The sequence below is a fragment of the Garra rufa genome, chromosome 8 (genome assembly GCF_049309525.1).
Source record: "Garra rufa chromosome 8, GarRuf1.0, whole genome shotgun sequence".
In the NCBI taxonomy this organism is placed as follows: Eukaryota; Metazoa; Chordata; class Actinopteri; order Cypriniformes; family Cyprinidae; genus Garra; species Garra rufa.
This window is the reverse complement of record NC_133368.1, coordinates 32910971-32931105: the sequence shown is the minus strand read 5'-3', so window position 1 is coordinate 32931105 and position 20135 is coordinate 32910971. Positions and strand designations below refer to the sequence as shown.

The window sequence follows — 20135 nt, the reverse complement described above, 5'->3', positions numbered from 1 at the left end:
ACAAAACATTTATTATTATGATAATATTGAAAACACCTGAGTGGATTTTTTGTCAGGTTTCTTTGATGAATAGAAAGTTCAGAAGAACAGCATTTATCTGAAATAGAAATCTTTTGTAACATTCTATTTATATATATCATATCTATATCTATATCTATATATATATATATATATATATATATATATATATATATATATATATATATATATATATATATATATATATTATTTTTTTATATTATTATTTTTTTCAAATATACTGACATCAAGCTTTTGAATGGTATAGTGTATAATGTTACAAAAGCTTTTTATTTTAGATAATTGCTGATCTTTGGATCTTTTTATTCATCAAAGAATCCTGAAAAACAAAGTACTCAACTGTATTAAATATTAATAATAGTAATAAAAATGTTTATTTAACAGCAAATCAACATACTGAAATGAGTAATGATGCTGAAAAATTAGCGTTGATCAAAGGAATAAAATACATTTTAAAATATATTCAAATCAGGAAGCAGTTATTTTAAATAATAAAAAATATTTTACAATATTACTGCTTTTGCTGTATTTTGGATTAAATAAATGCAGGCTTGGTGAGCAGAAATCGTACCGTCCAAAAACCTTTGACTGGTAGTGTATATGAACATAAACATATTACCTTTTCTACGTAAACCTATATCCATTCATCCATGCCCTCATAACCTTTTAAACCCTAAAACTGCTGTAAAAAAGCAGTGCTTTTATAAACCCTATAAAGCTTTAAATTTCTGATTTTAAATCCTCTGAAAATGAACCCCATTCACTGACATTTTCTGGGCATGATTAGATTTTTTTTTCGTGGTGTTCAACATCATGCCACAAATGCTGTCGATTGTATTGAACCTGGAATATTCTTTCAAGTGTCTGAAATGTGGAGCGGACTATAATTATCAAAACTGCCTCAGATCTGCATCCAAAAACCTTGTAACCCTGAAATGTAATACAGTTTGTTGTAGTACAGTAGCAGATAGAGGTGGAGAGCATGTTTTTGGTCTCCAGCACACAGGAGCTGTGAGTGGGTTGAGCAGGAGGCAGAGAGCCCTTCAAGCTGCTGATGAGCGTGACGCACACCTGCGAAATACCAAAACAAAAGCCGGTTAATAAGCGATGCTTTGCTTTTCTCCCTGCTTCTGTTTTCAATTGAAGCTGCAGCAGAAGGGCTTTTCATTAGCCTTCCTCTCCCTGCTTTTGAATGCACACCGGGCCCTCTGAGAGACGGAAAAAGGCGAAGGCTCTTCCGATCGGTCTAATGAATGTTTACACATTCGTGTTGATGGGTAGGACATGGCTTTGGCGGGCCGATGTTCACATGTGCGGACGCCCACACAGAGACGTGTGAAAGAGATGAGATTCCTGTCGGGGTTTTTCCCCCTCAGTTGACTAAAACACGTGCAGCTGTTGATTTTATAGATGTTTGCACATATATGTCTGAGTGTTTACATGTTGATAAACTTCTGTTCTTGTTTATAGAATTCATGTGACTAATCTTCACCAATAAAAAAAAGATTAGCAAAAGGCTAATCTTGTAATGTTTTGGATTAAGTCACCAGTTTTCTTTTTTATGACTCAGCCATGAGTCACACATTAGAGGATATTCCAGCGATTGTATCATGCTGTTTGAATGAAGATTTGAAACTAATTTGGCATCAATACACAACATAATTTAATAACTCTTTCTTTCTTTCTCCATTTTTGCTAGTGCATAACCCTTTCTGCTGCACTAGCATCCATATCAAGACCGTAGGCAGTACAGAGCAGCGCATACTGTAGTGTCACGACCACACTTATGCAAGCTTGTTTTCAACAGGTTTCACAGCAGATGTGGAATCTAGCCTGCAGGCTTTAATTGCATGTGTAAGATGCTATAGCAGTATCAGTCATATTGCAGATTCGAATAGTCCCACTGTGAATTTTTAAACTGCTCCAGCTCCCGCAGCAAACAATTTTACATTTTTAAAATTAGAGGAAAGCCAGAGGGAAAACAAAATAATAAGACGCAGATAGTCACTTGTCACTCTTATGTGATACGTCTTATGCAACATGAGTGATGTTGCTGTCGTTAGTCAAAAAATACAGAAAGAGGAAAGGAATTATTTTAAAACATCCTAGGAATCAAGAAGTATCTGCTTAAGAACTAAATTCTGTATTAATATACTAAAAATGAGAATATTCTGTTAGGATTCTCAAGGTAGACATGAAATGGCATTCAGAACCCATTTTTACTTCTGTAATGATTTGTATTTCCAAGTGGGACTAAGGATTACATGTGAATACAGTTCAGGTCAAAAGTGTACATACACCTTACAGAATCTGCAAAATGGTAATTATTTTAGGAAAGGAGAGAGGGATCATACAAAATGCATGTTAATTTTGATTTAGTACTGACCTGAATAAGATATTTCACAAAAAAGACGTTTACATGTAGTCCACAAAAGAAAATAATTTGAATTAAGAAAATAAGTTGAATTTATAAAAATGACCTCGTTTACCTGAATGATCCACAGCTGTGTTTTTTAGTTGTTCATAAGTCTCTTATTTAATCTGCCATGCTGTTCCTCAGAAAAATCCTTCAGGTCCCACAAATTCTTTAGTTTTTCAACATTTTTGTGTATTTAAACCCTTTCCAACAATGACTGTATGATTTTGACATCCATCTTTTCCCACTAAGGACAACTGAGAGACTTATATGCAATTATTACAGAAGGGGGGGGGGGGGGTTGAATTTAAAGATCAGGGTAAATTGAACTTATTTTGTCTTCTGGGACACGTAAGTATCTTCTGTAGCTACTGAAGGGCAGTACTAAATAAAAAAATGTGATATATAGGCAAAATAAGAAAAATCTTCAAAATGTCAACGTTTTGGTCCCCGAGCCACTTAGTTATCACTTTTGTCTTATGGCACGGTGCTCCATCGTGCTGGAAAATGGCTTGTTCTTCACCAAACTGGATTTGTTGGAAGAAGTTGCTGTTGGAGGGTGTTTTGGTACCATTCTTTATTCATGGCTGTGTTTTTGGGTAAATTTGTGAGTGAGCCCACTCCCTTGGATGAGAAGCAACCCCACACATGAATGGTCTCAGGATGCTTTACTGTTGGCATGACACAGGACTGATGGTAGCGCTCACCTTTATTTCTCCGGACAAGCCTTTTTCCAGATGCCCCAAACAATCAGAAAGAGGCTTCATCGGAGAATATGACTTTGCCCCAGTCCTCAGCAGTCCATTCACCATATTTTTTGCAGAAGATCAATCTGTCCCTGATTTTTTTTTTGGAGAGAAGTGGCTTCTTTGCTGCCCTTCTTGACACCAGGCCATCTTCCAAAAGTCTTGGCCTCACTGTGCGTGCAGATGCGCTCACACCTGCCTGCTGCCATTCCTGAGCAAGCTCTGCACTGGTGGCACTCCGATCCCGCAGCTGAATCCTCTTAAGGAGACGATCCTGGCGCTTGCTGGACTTTCTTGGACGCCCTGAAGCCTTCTTAACAATGCAGTGGAAAGTTTTTTTTCGGAACTAAGTTAATTTTCATGGCAAAGAAGGACTATGCAATTCATCTGATCACTCTTCATAACATTCTGGAGTATATGCAAATTGCTATTATAAAAACTTAAGCAGCAACTTTTCCAATTTCCAGTATTTATGTAATTCTCAAAACTTTTGGCCACGACTGTAGATATAGTAAGTCTTTGATAAAAGATACAGATCATATGCTTGAATCTTAAAAAAAAAAAAACATTTTAAAAGATATTGACACTGTGGGTAAGCTTTCTCCACACAGTGTAGAAACACAAGAAATGTTTGACAGGATACTGAATGCCCAGCTTGGTAGATTGAATTTCTCACAGATACTGTGACAGTCCTGAGTGAATAATTCAAGAGGAAACAGTACTTCAGCTGTGTTTCAATAGAACATGATGTATCACTCTTTATGCTGCCCGCTCCACTTTGGCTGACAGGCAGCCTCTTTATCTAAATAAAACCCACAGGTTTATGTTAACCTCTTCCTGTAGCAAATAAAAAGACCCATAAAAACCCTGCATCAGTGTCCTCGTTTTGCAACACTGTGCAGTAACACCTCAGTCCACATCTAACATAGTCCAGTTGCTGTTCTGTCTTCCTTTTGGAGTGTGTATGTGTGCCCCGAGAGCTCTGCAATGCAGCTGCAGTGGAGTGAGCCAGGTATCCGTATTGAGTGAGGAAGAGTGGGGGAAGGAATGAAGGATAGTACCTATTTAACCTGCAGTTAGCAGCAACTGCCAGCATACTCTTTATGATTACTTTCGCGTGTAGAAGTTCTTCAGTGCTTGTCTTGGCAAGCTGAGTGTTTTTAACCACTTGACTTGAAATTTGGCTCAAATCCATGCATTAGTAGCGATGCATGTGATGATTGTGATTTAAAAAAAATAAATCATGTCTAAATCATGTCTAAAAATTCAGAGTTTTTTCTTGCAATTGCAAGTTTACATCTCGCAATTCTGACTTTTTTTCTCAGAATTGTGAGTTTATATCTCGCAATTGTGACTTTTTTCTTAGAATTGCAAGTTAATATCTCGCAATTGTGACTTTTTCAGAATTGTTAGTTTATATCTCGCAATTGTGACTTTTTTTTCAGAATTGTCATTTATATCTTGCAATTCTGACTTTATAACACACAATTGCGAGTTAAGTCAGAATTGTGAGATACAAAATTCTGATCTCACAATTCTGAGAACATATACATGTTTTTTTTCCCCTCAAAATTGGACTTTATAACTCGCAATTGCAATTTTATCTCACAATTCTGAGAAATAAAGTCAAAATTGTGAGATACAAACTGCCAATTGTGAGAATTTGTTTTGCAATTGTGAGTTTAAATCACAATTCTGAGACAAAAAGTCAAAATTGTGACTTTATATCCCACAATTCTGACTTTATAACTTGCAATTGTGAGTTTTAAACACAATTCTGCCCTAATTTCTCAGAATTGTGAGTTTATATCTCACAATTCGGACTTAATAACACACAATTGCAAGTTTATATCTCATTGAAAGTCTGAATTTTGAGTTTGTATGATGTAATTCTGAGATGTAAACTCGCAATTGCATGAAAAAAAGTCATAATTATGAGAACAGATGGAAAAACCATACAGGTTTAAAATGACCTGACGGTGAATAAATGATTTTTGGGTGAACAATCCTTTTAGGGGTACATATTAGTTCTCAATTTGTCACTTTCCATCACTTTTAAACATCTTGTCAGCTGCCAAACCATCATAAACTCTTAAAGGTTCCAAACTGGAACCTGCAAAGAGTCTTGCATTGATAGAAAAACTATTTTGAGTTTCTCAACAAACCTTTCAATTAACAGTTCTTAAAAAAAGAACATTTTTTCAAGGATTTTTTCACTTTCAGAACAAAAATTTCCTAATAATTTACTCACCCCGATGTCATCCAAGATGTTCATGCCTTTCTTTCTTCAGTCAAAAAGAAATTAAGGTTTTTGAAAAAAAAAACATTCCAGGATTTTTCTCCATATAGTGGACTTCAATAGGAGCCAACAGGTTGAAGGTCCAAATTGCAATTTGAAAGCAGATTCAAAAGGGCTATACACGACCCCAGCCAAGGAAAACGGTCTTATCTAGCAAAACTATGTCATTTTCTAAAAAAAGAAAAATGTATGTACTTTTTAACCAATCATCTTGCACTAGCTCGACTTCACACATTAAGTAGTCATGTTGGAATGGTCACATGTGACGTAGGCAGAAGTACTGACCCAGTGTTTACAAAGCAAATGTGCAAAGAAAGTCAAAAAAGGGATCGTGTTGAGCCATTTGAAGCTGCTTTGAAATGGCAATTTAGACCTTAACCTGTTGGCTCTCATTGAAGTCCACAATATGGAGGAAAATCCCGAAAAAAAATCCTGAAAGAAAGAAAGAAAGACATGAACATCTTGGATGACATGGGGGTGAGTAAATGATCAGGAATTTTTATTCTGGAAGTGAACTAATCCTGTAATGTGGAATGTACTATAAAACTTTTAAAATCAAAAATAGTTTAAAAAAAGTGTAAAGGCATCGTACACTTACCAATTTTGTACAAATTCTGGGGCATCACACACTAACCGAAAGAGGATCACACATTAACAGACTTTTCAAGTCATGCCAAAAACAACTTCTTGCAATGAAATGTGTGACTCATTGGTAGGAGACGTGTGACAAATGAAAACAATATGTGTTCTAAAATCAGCTCAGAATATCAAACCTGTGTGTTTGACTGGCTCTGACTTTTGTCATTAAGTGTTGACTTGTCCAGACTGCATAAGTGTTAAAGTGTATTCCAGCCTTTACTGTAAAGAACATTTTAACAAAATCTGAAGAAGTTTTTTTATTATATAGAACTTTTGTAGAATGAAATGGTTCTGTTAATGTTAAAAATTCTAAATGGAACAATGGACACCAATAAAGAACCTTTTTTATTGGTGAATGCACCCTATAAGCTTTCCATATGAATTTCATGCATTTCCATTTGAATTCTACTGCATATTTTTGCTTGCATATTTGCTATGTGCTTGAATAGAATAGCTTTGAAATGGTGTACAAAAGGGTTTAAACAAGGGTTTAAGTGAGGATTTATACTGTCGTGTGGGTTCGGATTTAATGTTCATCCAGATGCAATTGCTTTTTCGTCATTCAAATACTGTTTACTGTCAGTACCTGCCATATTCCAAGGATTAATCCCAGCCGCCGTGGTGCGTCTATTCAAATTTAGGATCTATCATGAGTTATTTTGAACTTTCGGAATAGAAAAGTTAAAGTCTTTGAATGTCAATGCAAATGTTCATCTTCTGCTGGGGCGATTTAATGCCATACCCAGTAGGGAGTTCTGACAGCATGAACAAAATCCCTACCAAAACAGTTTGGGGCTTTGACTTCACAGCTTCACAGACACCCCTAAAGGTTGCAGGGTTTGGATAGGGTGCGCATATCACACTGTCTGCTCAGGGATGTGTGAGTGCCAGGGGCGTAGATGTCTGCCAACTGGCTGTGGTTCACCCAGGGAGAGTTTGAGATTTTTTTTCCTGCTTCCCTTTCTGGGGAAAAAAAAGAAGGTCAGAGCTGTCACTTCCATCTGGGTTGAAAGAAATGGCTCGTCCGACTGCCATCCCCTCTCAGCCAATTAGAGCGTGCTCCTAAGCGCCACACTTCGTCCACCAATCACAGCTGGGACTACATGGGGGGCATGGGGTTCAATTTTGGCATGGCACCAGCTACAGGCGGATTATCAGATACAAGTTCGGCTTCTCTTTATTTACTGTGACAACTGCATCAGCGGGTGATATGAATCATCTAGGTTCAAATTTATTAACTGTTTTAAGTGTCTTTTTAGCTTAGTTTTTTGAGTCAAATTTGATCCCGTAGGCACTTAGTACAGTAGCTGATTTAATTTGTACGCAATTGCTAAAAAGCTTTTGTAGACTGAGTTCATACTGAAAAGCAGGAAGTGCTTTTAAAGGAAGTGGATGTGAAGATGAAGTGCATGTTTTTGATATCCTGTCATGCTTATGTTCTATTTTTAGAAAGAACACTTGGTTTGGGGGTCGTTTTAGGACAGAGTAACAGCTTGTCCTCTTCTTGACTTAAGCTCTGTGCTGGGGACCAGCAGACAGGTTGGCTTCCTGTGGTGCTTATTTCCCAAAATGCACCACAAAGCTCACACTGGTGGATGCGTGATAATCAACCTAGTTACTGCAGAAGTTCTCTTCCATGCATTAGCAATTTCTCTTCCATGCATTAGCTTGGCAGGCCGAGAACAGAGAATGTGATGTGGCCCTTCACTCACAATGCCTTTTTACAGACGTCCAAGTTATCAGCCATCCGTCCATCTCTGTCTGCATGTACAGGAAGTGGCCCTGCAGTGCTGCAAAAGCTCAAATACACAGAGAGTCATAAACAGATGCTTGTGATGCTGATTCCAGCTCAGTTTTTTGTGGATTTATAATGGATTTATGGAGAATAAACAAATGACATATGGCTTTAGTTTGATCTGAATTGTGAAATCAGATGCAGCTCAAATGTTCTATGCTCAGTTTTGTTCGCTTTGGCAAAATCAATTTTAGCATAAGTTTGTCCAATCGTGTGCATCTTGGAAATGCCTTGGGCAGCTGTTTCTTTTTTTGTCTAGGCAATGGTTATACAAGAATAGTTCCTATCTATTTGTATGGGGGAAAGGCTGAAATCTCTCCAAAACGGTTGGCTAAACATCAGATTGGTAATAAAATTGGACTAAAATATTATGCATTTTGCTTCTAAAGCTGAAACCATTTCAGGTTGGTCCTGCCAATAGAGTGCTGCAGTCATAGGTATTTTTGTAAGCCAACCCAGAATTAAGCATGGTCCCATGCAGAGTTTTTCAGAAAATAAGCTCTATGACCAACAAAAGTTGATGATTCTTATGAATTTTGAAGCTTACATCATCAATCTGCCATACTGGCGGCACTGAACATAAACGATGCCACTGAACCGAATGAAACTTGCATGTTTTTCTGACTATTGCTGCTGAAAATAGTCAATTATTGTCATGTTTTTTGGCTGTACTAATTGGTCGGACCGGGAAAAACATTTGGAGTATTATAAACTGCCGAAAGTTATAACAAATCAAGGAGAAGAGTGCAAAAACTGTCTGAAGAGCAAACAGCTTTTGTTGGCCAAATTGAACCAGGATTTCCAGGGCAAGAATCTCACACATTTGTGTTTGTTCTTCTCATTTCCAGTCAGGTAGGTAATATATACTGCTTGTATACATATTTTTACCACCTATTAACTTTAGTTTGTCAAAATATTGCACCCTTGAGGTCAAAAGCTTACATCCCCCTTCCAGAATCTTCAATCACACAAGGGATCATGCAATATGCATGTTATTGTTGGTTTAGTACTGACCTGAATAAGATATTTCATATAAAAGATGTTTACATATAATTCACAAGAGAAAATAATAGTTGAATTTATAAAAATGACCCTGTTCAAAAGTTTACACACCCTTGATTCTTAATACTGTGTTGTTACCTGAATGATCGACAGCTGTGTTTTTTGTTTAGTGATAGCTGTTCGTGAGTCACTATTAAAAATCAAAGGGATGTAAACTTTTGAATGGGGTCATTTTTATAAATTCAACTATTTTCTCTTGTGGACAGTCTTTTATGTGAAATATCTTTTCCGGGTCAGTACTAAATAAACAATAACATGCATTTTGTATGATCCCTCTTATTTTAGTAAAATAATAAACATTTTGCGGATTCTGAAAGGGGGATGTAAACCTTTGTCATTAACTGTATATGATTTAGCAGCTTCCACACATTTTTTTCAGTGGTTTAAACAGTATAAATTAGCAGAACAACGTATTTAGTGGTACATTAACTGTGCAATCAATGCTGTTGTTTACATCCAAGTATCTCTAATACGGTCTTGCATGCGGGTAACTGACCAAACTGTGACGTAAATGCAAACCCTCTACAATCACCAGAAGTAAAAAGCTCAGTGTAGCTACAGTAAAAGTAAACTACACCACGGCCGTGGACTTCAACATCTCCATTACTAAACATTTCTCTTAAGGTTTGAGTTAGAATAGTTTTCAGGAGTCTGATTAAAAAAACAGTGAGGCTGTAAAAGCAGACTAGTAAGTAGACTCGATTTGATGTATCGCACAACAATCTGTAATCCCATTTAGACATTTGTTAACAAACATCTTTGTCAAGAAAAATAAAAGCTTTCACAATAGAGTATTACTGATTTATGCCATAAAACCACTTTGTGAGACTACTTTGTGCTTAAATTAACCACAGGCACTTAATTAAAATCCCATCCAAAAAACTCACTGACTTTAGAACGATAGAACAGGAAGTGCCTACTAAAAAAAAAAACAATAGACACCATCACAGAATTTTTTATGGTTTTACTGGTTATAATGGGACTTGTATTGGTTTTAATGGAAACTGTAATGGACCCTGTGGGTTTCTACTGGTAAAGGTAAAGTAGAAAAGTATATTAAATTTTATTTTATTTTTTTAGAAAATGACAGATCGTTTCGCTAGCTAAGACTCTTATTCCTCGACTGGGATTGTGAAGAGCCCTTTGAAGCTGCATTAAAACTGCAATTTGGACCTTCAACCTGCTAATTCCCATTGAAGTCCACTATATGGAAAAAAAATCCTGGAATCTTTTCCTCAAAAAAATGTATTTTAAAGGTTTTAATGGTTAAAAGTTGATGGTTTGTAATGTTTGTATTGGAAACCATTTGAATTGTTCTGTGATTTTTTTTTTCAGCAGGGATGCAAACTTGTTTCTGGATTTTGGCCTATGAAAATGTGATTTCTAGCAATAAGACAAATCCTTTAGCAGTAAGATGATTGGCTCTTTGGCTAAAAGGCGGGACATCCTTTCTTACAACTCTCAGAAATTTCCTCTGCTCTAGCTTGTTTCCTAATCTGACTTTATAATAGACCTGGCATTGTATCCTGTAAATATTGTTGGCTCTTCGACAAATTGTTGATGCTCGTCTTTTGTAGTCGCTTTGGATAAAAGCATCTGCTAAATCCAAAGATGTAAATGTTTTGCTGCGTTAAAAGGTTTCTCTCATTCATTTTTCTACAAGTGGTCCATTTGCTCCTCTTTACACAGTCTTTGGCTTCAGTAAGTCATCGCAGTTGTTTGGGGAGCAGTACTCTGGACCTGCCTTCTGCATCTTTGCTGGTAGGTCGGATTTGTTGGCTGGCCTCACGCCTGGTACTTCCACGGTGCCCAGCATACGTTCTCTAGATCAAGATCATCAGAAGCCTGGCACTCAGACTTGGTATCTTGCCCAGTGTACCATACCTGCTGTCGCTTCAGTGTCTATACAAACCCCCCTCAAGCTTATTAAGTGTTGCTGCCACTTATGTCCACGAGAGTGTGCTGTTTCTCAGATATATATATTTCACTTTTGCTGATACTGTAATGTGCTTAGTTTATGCCTTATTGCAGTGAGATTGACAATGTTGTGTATTTGTGAGTGCACCGGTGTACCTGAAGGCTTGATGCGACCTTGATAATGTACAGACTGCGAAGTGGGAGAGAAAGCTAGAGAGTGACATTGAGGCATGACCTGTTTACTGATTTTCTATGGGGAGTGCTTTCTCTGACCAAATAAAAAGAAAGTCCTTGTCAGTCCGCAATAAATAACTCAAGTCTCAGAAGCAGAGGTCTTCCGCTGTTGTGAATGTCCTTGTCTTTCTCTGTCGCTTTGGAGACACTTTCACAGATGTAGTGATTTGCAGCGACAAAAGTCATTAATTTTAGCAAGAGTTGGCGATATGAGATGACACAACCAGCAGTGCCCATTGGCAATACGAATGCAAGGAGAGCATTTGTGGTTAAGAAGTATATACGCTAAATAAGACCCTTATTCCATGTCTGGTATCTTGTAGAGCCCTTTGAAGCTGCTTAGAAACTGCAATTTGGACTTTTAACCCACTGATCCCCATTGAAGTCCACTATATGGAGACAAATCCTGCAAAGTTTTCCTTAAAAACCTTAATTTCTTTTCCACTGAAGAAGGAAAGACATGAACATCTTGTGGATGACATGGAGGTGTGTAAATCTTTCTTTCAATATTTTTCAAACTTTGTTAAACAGTTTTCAACTCCACATATTTGAAACACTTTTAGAGTAAAGTGCCAGTGGGAGTGCTGCATTAGATTGAATTTTTAGTGCTAGGTTTAATGCTTTCCCACGATTCCCCGGTTAATCAAGTTCCCAGCAGGGTTCTGTCATGACTGCGGCACCACTGATACCCAGCAAGCTATCAGACTGTAATCTCAGTGTATGTGGCCTTCAGGAGATGAGGTTTGCTGTTAGAGGACGATCTGTTAGACGATTAGAAATTTAGCATATATGACAGTGATGATATGGATGAGTCACTCGTGTGAGTGTTTGGCATTGCCCTTGGCAATTGCAGTTGGTTTTACAAGTTAAATTAAGCTAAATGTCCTCCATCCACTAATCTGCAACATTATTGTACCATTAGAATGTTTGTTTCTTATAGGTGCTGTAAATGCTTTGTATGGAATGCAACACATAAGAAGTCCATTCTAACCAAAAATCACTGAAAATAGGTGTTGTAGTATCACAGCTGTCTCTGTGTCAGCCCTAGACTCTGTAAATAGCCCCTAAAAAACAAACAACAACAACCAAGCATTAGAATCTATGGAAGCCTGTTTCCGTCACTGAATTAAAAAAAAAAAAGGTCATTGCGATATTTTTATCTCACAATTCTAACTTTTTTCTCGCAGTTTGGAGGTTTACATCTCAGAATTGTGAAATATAAACTTGCAATTGCGAGTTATAAAGTCAGAATTGCATGATATAAACTCACAAATCAGACTTTTTTCTCAGGATTGTGTGATATAAACTTGCAGTTGCAATTTATAAATTCAGAATTGCATATAAATACAATTATTATATAAATATAAATACATATTGTAAACTCAATATGCTAAACTTTTCTCAGACTTTTTTTTCTAAGAATTGCGAGTTTATATCTCGCAATTGTTATTTCTCAGAATTTATAACATCCAATTGCGAGTTTAAAAGTCAGAATAGTATCATGTTTGTATCATGCAATTCTGCAGAAAAAAAGTCAGAATTGTGAGATAAGTCGCAATTACCTTTTTTTATTATTATTTTATGTATTATTTTTCTAGGCAAGTTCTTGTCACTTAGTACAGCTTGGGTCCCCATTTCAGTCACTGAATAAAAAAAAGGCAATTGCAACTTTTTATTTCACAATTCTGACTTTTTTTCTCAGAATTGCATGAATTGCAGAACTGTGTGATATAAACTTGCAATTGCGAGTTGTAAAGTCAAAATTGCGAGATATAAAATTGCAAATTTGACTTTTTTTTCTTAGAATTGCATGATAGAATCTTGCAATTGTGAGTTATAAAGTCAAAATTGCAAAACATAAACTCACAATTCTAAAAAATTAACTTGCAATTCTGAGAAATGAACTTCGCAATTGTGACTTTTTTTCTTAGAATTGCGACTTTATATCTGACAATTCTGACTTTATAACAAGTTATTAAGTTGGAATAGTGAGAAATAAACTTGCAATTCTGACTTTATTTTTCGCAATTTAGTTTATATGATGCAATTCTGAGAAAAAAAGTCACAATTGTGAGTTTATAGCTCATAATTGCGAGTTTGTCTCGCAATTCTGACTTTATAACTCACAATTACGAGTTTATATCACACAATTCTGACTTCATGTCTCAAAATTGCGAGTTTGTATCACACAATTCTGACTTTAAAACTCCCAGTTGCAAGTTTATATCACAATTAAATTGCGAGATACAAACTCAGAATTCTGGCTTGGTCCAAAAGTTGACAAATCTCAGAATTGTGAGTCTATGTATCGTAATTCTGACTTTAGAACTCTTAATTGCAAGTTTATATCACACAATTCTGGAAAAAAAAAGTCAGAATTGCGAGAAGGTTCACAAACTTTCTCAGAAAGTTCACAATTCTCAGAATTGCGAGTCTCTATCTCGTAATTTAGATTTTAGAAACCGCAATTGCGAGTTTATATCACACAGTTGTGAAAAAAAAACTGAATTGTGAGATAAAAAGTCAAAATTAACTTTTTGCATTTTTATTCAGTGGTGGAAACGGGCTTCCATAAGAATCTGAATTAGGAAAACAGCTAAAATTATTTTTTATTTTATCATTTATTTTATTTATAGGCCTATATATTTTTTATTTTAATTTATTTATTTTTATGTACTTTTTTTTTATTCTTGTCACTTAAAATGGCTTGGGTCCATCCTTTAATGTAAATCTATGTGTTCTTTTGCCCATTTTGTGGTCTACTTAGTATAGCACACCCCTCCTCATCAAGCCGCATGATTTTATGTCCGTAGGACATGCTGAAATGCAATACTTAGGGTTTGGCGATTTGTCCAGATCCCTATGTAACCCTATATACGAGCAAAGTGATGCTTGCCTTAGCAACACCACTAAATGAAAGTAACATAATACCTAATTTTGGATTACGCAGTAGTTTCCTTCCACCAGGATTCACAGAGGTTTGCTGAGGAGTTACTCCGAGCAATCAGGCAGAAACTTTCCTATAATCAAGCAGTTGCAATAATCCTAAAAGCCTCGAGAAAGACCCTCAGTAACACCGAGTGAGGGATTGAGATTGAAAGGGAGCGCGAGGGAAGGAAGGCGCCCTCCCTCAAGGAGTTACTGTCAGTCAGAGAGAAGGAATGAGTCGTGGCTGATCAAAGCCTCCATTAGCAGCGCAGACAGACTCCCCTCCACCACGCTTGTGCTGCTCAACAACCCCACTGAGCAATTAAGATATCATAAACATCTCTGGTGGCCCAAAGTCATCTGAAAATCCACTTCAGGGTGAAACCAAGAGAGAGAGAAAGTGGGCAAGAGATAGAGGGCAGAGTTCGGGCACGAGCAGACACTACAAATTAAGATTTACAAGCTACTGCTGCACTTTAAAACTCCAGCTTTAATTGCTGGCACACTGGAGCGGTCTGTCTCGCCCTCTCTTTCTCATTCTTTCTGTCTTATTTATGGAGGGTAAATGCCCTTGTTGTGGCATGTGTTGTATCTTCATTGCCCATGCATGTTACATAGCCGACAGGAGACGGTGACATTTGCTATAACCCACCAAATTCAGTGGAAACACATGTTCTGTCAAGTGTGTCATCAAAACACAGGCTGCTCTTTCATCCTTCACCCTCATTTTTCATATATGTTGTGACAGGCGAGGAAGATGTGAAGAAAGTGCACTTCACACTGACATGCTGCTGTCCTTTTTCAAAGAATCTGCTGTCAGATTGTGATTTTTCAATGTAGAGCAAATGATATCTGGCACCTACCGATGTTGTCTGGTCCTGTTTCCAGCTTAGCAATTGCTCATGTGGGAAGGAAAAGACGAGGTGTAAAGTTAACAAGCTGTTTTTGTTTTTTATGTGTTGTTTAGGAACAGGTAAATTGGAAATGGATTATACCAATATAATCTACTGGCATGGAAGAATTCAAGTGATGGCATAGCAGTCCTGGTTATAAGAAAAAACTAATAATAGCATCTTTTTATGATTTAAAAATTTGGTAACACTTTACAGTATAAAGTTTTATTGGTTAATATTAGTTAACATGAACTAAGAATGAACAATACTTCTACAGGATTTATTAATCTTAGTCAATATTAATTACAACATTTACTAATACATTATTAAAAATTGTTTGTTAACATAGTTAATGCACTGTGAACTAACATGAACTAACAATGAACAACTGTACTTCAACATTCAACTACCGAACGTTAACAAAGATTAATAAAAACTGTAATAAATGTATTGTTCATTGTTTGTTCATGTTAGTTAATACATTAACTAATGTTAACAAATGACACCTTATTGTAGTGTTGCCAAGTCTGCAGTTTTTTTAACACAGTTTCCGCGGGTTGTTTTTCAGATTGAAGCGACCACAATAACATGATATTTAGCCCCTGAAATGCGAATTTACCAGGGGAACCCTATCAAAAAGACTTGTATTTTACCCCCCTGAACGCAATTTTTACTGGGGGACCCCTCTCAAAACGCGATTGGGCTAGTTTTGAGTGGCAATTAGGTGGGGTTTGTTGTGAAACCTGGCAACCCTGCCTTATTGTAAAGTGTTAGATATAAATTACACAATATATCAATTATACAAGTGTTAATAGTAATTACATATACTGTTCAAAATGATGGGGTTGGTAATGGTTTTTATTTTTTAAATCTCATGCTCACTAAGGCTGTATTTATTTAAAAAAAATACTGTAAAAATGGTAATATTGTGAAATATTATTACAGATTTAAATAACAGTTTTCTGTTTTAATATATTTTAAAATGTAATTTATTCCTGGCAAAGCTCAGTTTTCAGCAGACATTTTTTTCAGTCTTCACGTGACACTTCAGAAATGATTTTAATATGCTGATTTGGTGCCCAAGATACATTTCTTATTATTATCAATGTTAAAACCAGTTGTGCTGATTCATCATTTTGTGGAAATAGTGATATGTCTTTTTTCAGGATTCTTTGTTTAAAAGAAAGAACATTTTTTTTTACTTTTCTAACATTACAAATGTCTTTATTAATATATGGTCAAATTTTGATAAATTGAATGCTTTCTTTGTTGAATAAAAGTACATTTCTATTTCTATACTATATATAATATGCTAAATAATACATTTTCTAAATTTGATGCAATGTGATAAGGTCATAATATACTTTAATATTGTTTTTATCTTTATTGTTAAAGGGATAGTTCACACAAAAATTAATCACTCACCCTCATGTCTTTCCAAACCTGTAAGATCTTCGTTCATCTTCTGAACACAAATTAAGATATTTTTGATAAAATCCGAGTGCCTTCTGACCCTGCAATGCAACTACCACGTTCAAGGCCCAGAAAGGTAGCAAGGACATTGTTAAAATAGTCCATGTGGCATCAGTGGTTCAACCTTAATGTTATAAAGATGAGAAAACTTTTTGTGCACAAAGAAAACAAAAATAATGATTTTATTCAAAAATTCAAATATTACAGTTGAACCACTGATGCCACATGGACTATTTTAACGATGTACTTACTACCATTTTGGGCCTTGAACATTGTAGTTGCATTGCTGTCTATGCAGGGTCAGAAAGCTCTCGGAATTTTTTTTAAAAATATCTTAATTTGTGCTCCAAAGATAAATGAAGGTCTTTGGGGTTTGGAACAAGATAAGGGGGAATAATTAATGACAGAATTTTCATTTTTGTGTGAACTATGCCTTAAAATATATGATATATACACCATATATGTGCAGTATTTAATTAGTAGTAGTCTTATATTATCTGAATATAACTTCTATCATTGACACTTCTACACAAGTATATGATGAATATTGATTGACTTTAAATATTGAATTGATCTTTCAGGACTAAGGAGTTACCCCTTCCCCTCTGGTTCAGATGGCAGACGGTCGGCAGCCCGAGGACAGCGGCCCCCAGTGGTCATCTCCGGGAGCCCAGAGCTCATCCTCCCCAGGTGGGCATGGAGAGAACGGCTTCTCTTCTACCTACAGGACTTGCCAGCCTGGCGGTGCCCATGCTGGTTCTGCCGCCTCCTACGCCAAAGAGAACGGCTTCAACGGAGACCTCACCTCTGGACACGCTGTGACAGCTGGTGAGAACCAGAATATGTCTTTCACTTGAGTTGCTGTCACAGGAATCCCTAGGACTTGCATGACTGATGACTTCAATCAGTGCTAGATGATTAGCTTGTCAATTATAGTGAAAGTGGTTAAGGATTGCCTTTCCAAGTTGTCATATGATAGAGGTCAAATAGTCTTGTCTAGGCAGACGTGTGACTTGCGGCGTAGCGTCTGGTCCTTATTGCTGTTTTTTCTGGCCAAGGACTGCCCACTTAGCCAAGAAGAAGGCTGTAAGACTGTAAATGTATGATATATATGTATATACATATATTTATACACACACATACATACCCCCTTCGTGCCATCGTGCTTGACAGCTATAAATGTAAAGTGAAAGGAAAGACATAATTAGCCAAGAGTGAACAATTCCGTCTGGTTTTTCCCATTGCAATGACAGACTAGGGTTAATAACAGTGTTTTGCCATTTTAAAAGTCATGGTGTGTTGTACATTTGCACTTATGTCTCCACAGCAGTTTTATCTTGTTTTTGGAGATTGGAGAGTATAGACGACTCTGGCATGAGGAAGTAAGTTAAGCCAGAGATTTTCGGTCTGGGTATTTGTGAGGCCTCTGGGGTGTACGAGGAAGAAAATGAGGTGGCACTTCTCTCATGTCAGCACAAAAATGTAAAGGGAAAGATTGCAGGGATGCTGAACAAAGGTCTGGCAGAGTAAATTGCAGGGGAGTAGCTGCCATGGCAACCCTCTGATAGTGAGAGCTGCTGCTGTGAACTCTGTGCTAGGGGAGGAAGCACTGCTGTTAATTACCCCTGTAATGATGGATCATAACTGCCTATTACACACACACAAACATTATCGGCGTTGATGTACATTTGTAAGGGTATACAAGTACACACAGGCACAAGAACACGTGCATTGTTGCAGGCATTTAACAAAGAATCTCACAAATATTTCACCCCAAAATCAATGTTCAAAAAACGCACTACTGCCAAAAAGTTTTTCTAAAGGAATTAATACTTTTATTCAACAAGTTTATCTTACATTAATCAAAAAGTGACAGTAAAGGCATTTGTAAATCTACAAAATATTTATATTTCAAATAAATCCTGTTCTTTTGAACTTTCTGTTTGTCCTGAAAAAGTTATTAACAGTGATATTAGTGAGAAATATCTCTTGAGCATCAAATCAGCATATTAGATTCATTTCTGAAGGATTGTGTGACACTGAAGACTGGAGTAATGACTGCTGAAAATTCAGCTTTGTCATCACAGGAAAAAATAATATTTGATTAGTATACACTACCAGTCAAAAGTGTTTAGACAGTAATAGTTTTAATGTTTTTAAGTCGCTTCTGCTCACTTAGCTTGCATTTATTTGGTCCAAAGTACAGCAAAAACAGTACAATTTAAAATATTTTTAGTATTTAAAATAACTGCTTTCTGTTTGAATATATTTTTGTAATTTATTCCTGTGATTTCAAAGCTGAATTTTTAGCTTCATTACTCCAATCACCTGATCCTTCAGAAATGAATGTAATATAATATTCAATATTCAGAGTTTTTTTTTCAGATTTCTTTGATGAATAGAAAGTTCAGCATTTATCTGAAATAGAAATATTTTGTAACATTATAAATGTCTTTTTTACAACTTTTGCTATAGAGTTGTAATAATATTTCATATTACTTTTTAATTGTATTTTGATTAAAAGAATCCAGCCTTGGTGAGCATAACACATTTTTTTCAGTAATATTGAAATACCTTGCTAACTCTAAACTTTTGAATGTTAGTGCATGGATAAAATTCTTATTTTATGACTATTAAGTTGAATGTGCTATGTGATATTATTTGCAATACTTTTAAACACACTTTACACCTAGATTGTAGCCTAAAATCACATGCTAAAATAATATTTGTTCCATACTACAGAAGGCTACTGATAGTTGGAGAAGAATGATTTCAGTTTGCTTAATTGTTGTCAAACTAATGCAGATTTTAAGGCTTAAATATGCTTCATTGTGCTATTTCTTACATTTCCTTTACATTTTTGGGGTGAAATATTTCTTATGAAAAACATGCAAATGTCTTCATTTTTTTCTCCTTTTCATCACACTGGTGTCTACAAGAAGCAGTTATAGGAATAGTTATGTCATTAATTACTCACTCTCATGTCGTTTTAAACGCATAAGACCTCTAAACACATAAGACCTTTCGGACTATTTAAACAATGTCCTTACTACCGTTCTGGGCCTTGAACGTGGTAGTTGCCTTGCTGTCTATGCAGGGCCAGAAAGCTCTCAGATTTCATCAAAAAATATCTTCATTTGTGTTCCAAAGATGAACAACGGTCTTACGGATTTGTAACGACATGATGATGAGTAATTAATGACAGAATTAATTTTTTAAATAAACTATCCCTTTAGGTTTAACAGAGATTCTTGTATTTTTTTCTGTCATATGCTTTGAACTGTTCTTAGAATTCATTCAGTGTGGGAGGGGTTGAGCAGAAGGCATTCTGGGAATCCAGTCAGGGGTAGAACAGACACATCAGCAGAAATGTTGATGTGGAAATGTGTACAGTAGATGAAAGGTTTGGGAGAAAAGTTAGATGGACAGATGAAGAGACAGATGCATAACAGGTCATTCTAAGTGTCCTTCTGCACTTACTTAAGCAATGTTCTGACATCTGCACACATCTCAATCAACTATACAGTATGACAGCTCACTTTTTATAAGCAACTATGCTGAGGTCACTGGAGTTTTCCCATGTTTTTCTTGTTTTAGGAATAGCATCTAATGCAGGGCTGTCACAATTTCTCAATTCAATTTGAGTACTTGATTTTATAAAATCCTTGAATGCATTTACCTGTGTTGAAGAACC

The 20135-nt window shown here is 36.2% G+C and overlaps 1 protein-coding gene across 1 annotated transcript in view; it reads left to right on the top strand.

Moving 5' to 3' along the window:
- LOC141340154 (microtubule-associated protein 2-like) overlaps window positions 1-20135 on the top strand; it is a 102416-nt gene that overhangs the window by 69351 nt on the left and 12930 nt on the right. Inside the window, exon 4 of the mRNA XM_073845082.1 lies at window positions 17023-17269. Coding sequence (XP_073701183.1) covers window positions 17056-17269 — 214 coding nt within the window. The 5' untranslated portion in view covers window positions 17023-17055. The remainder of the gene's footprint in view (window positions 1-17022; window positions 17270-20135) is intronic.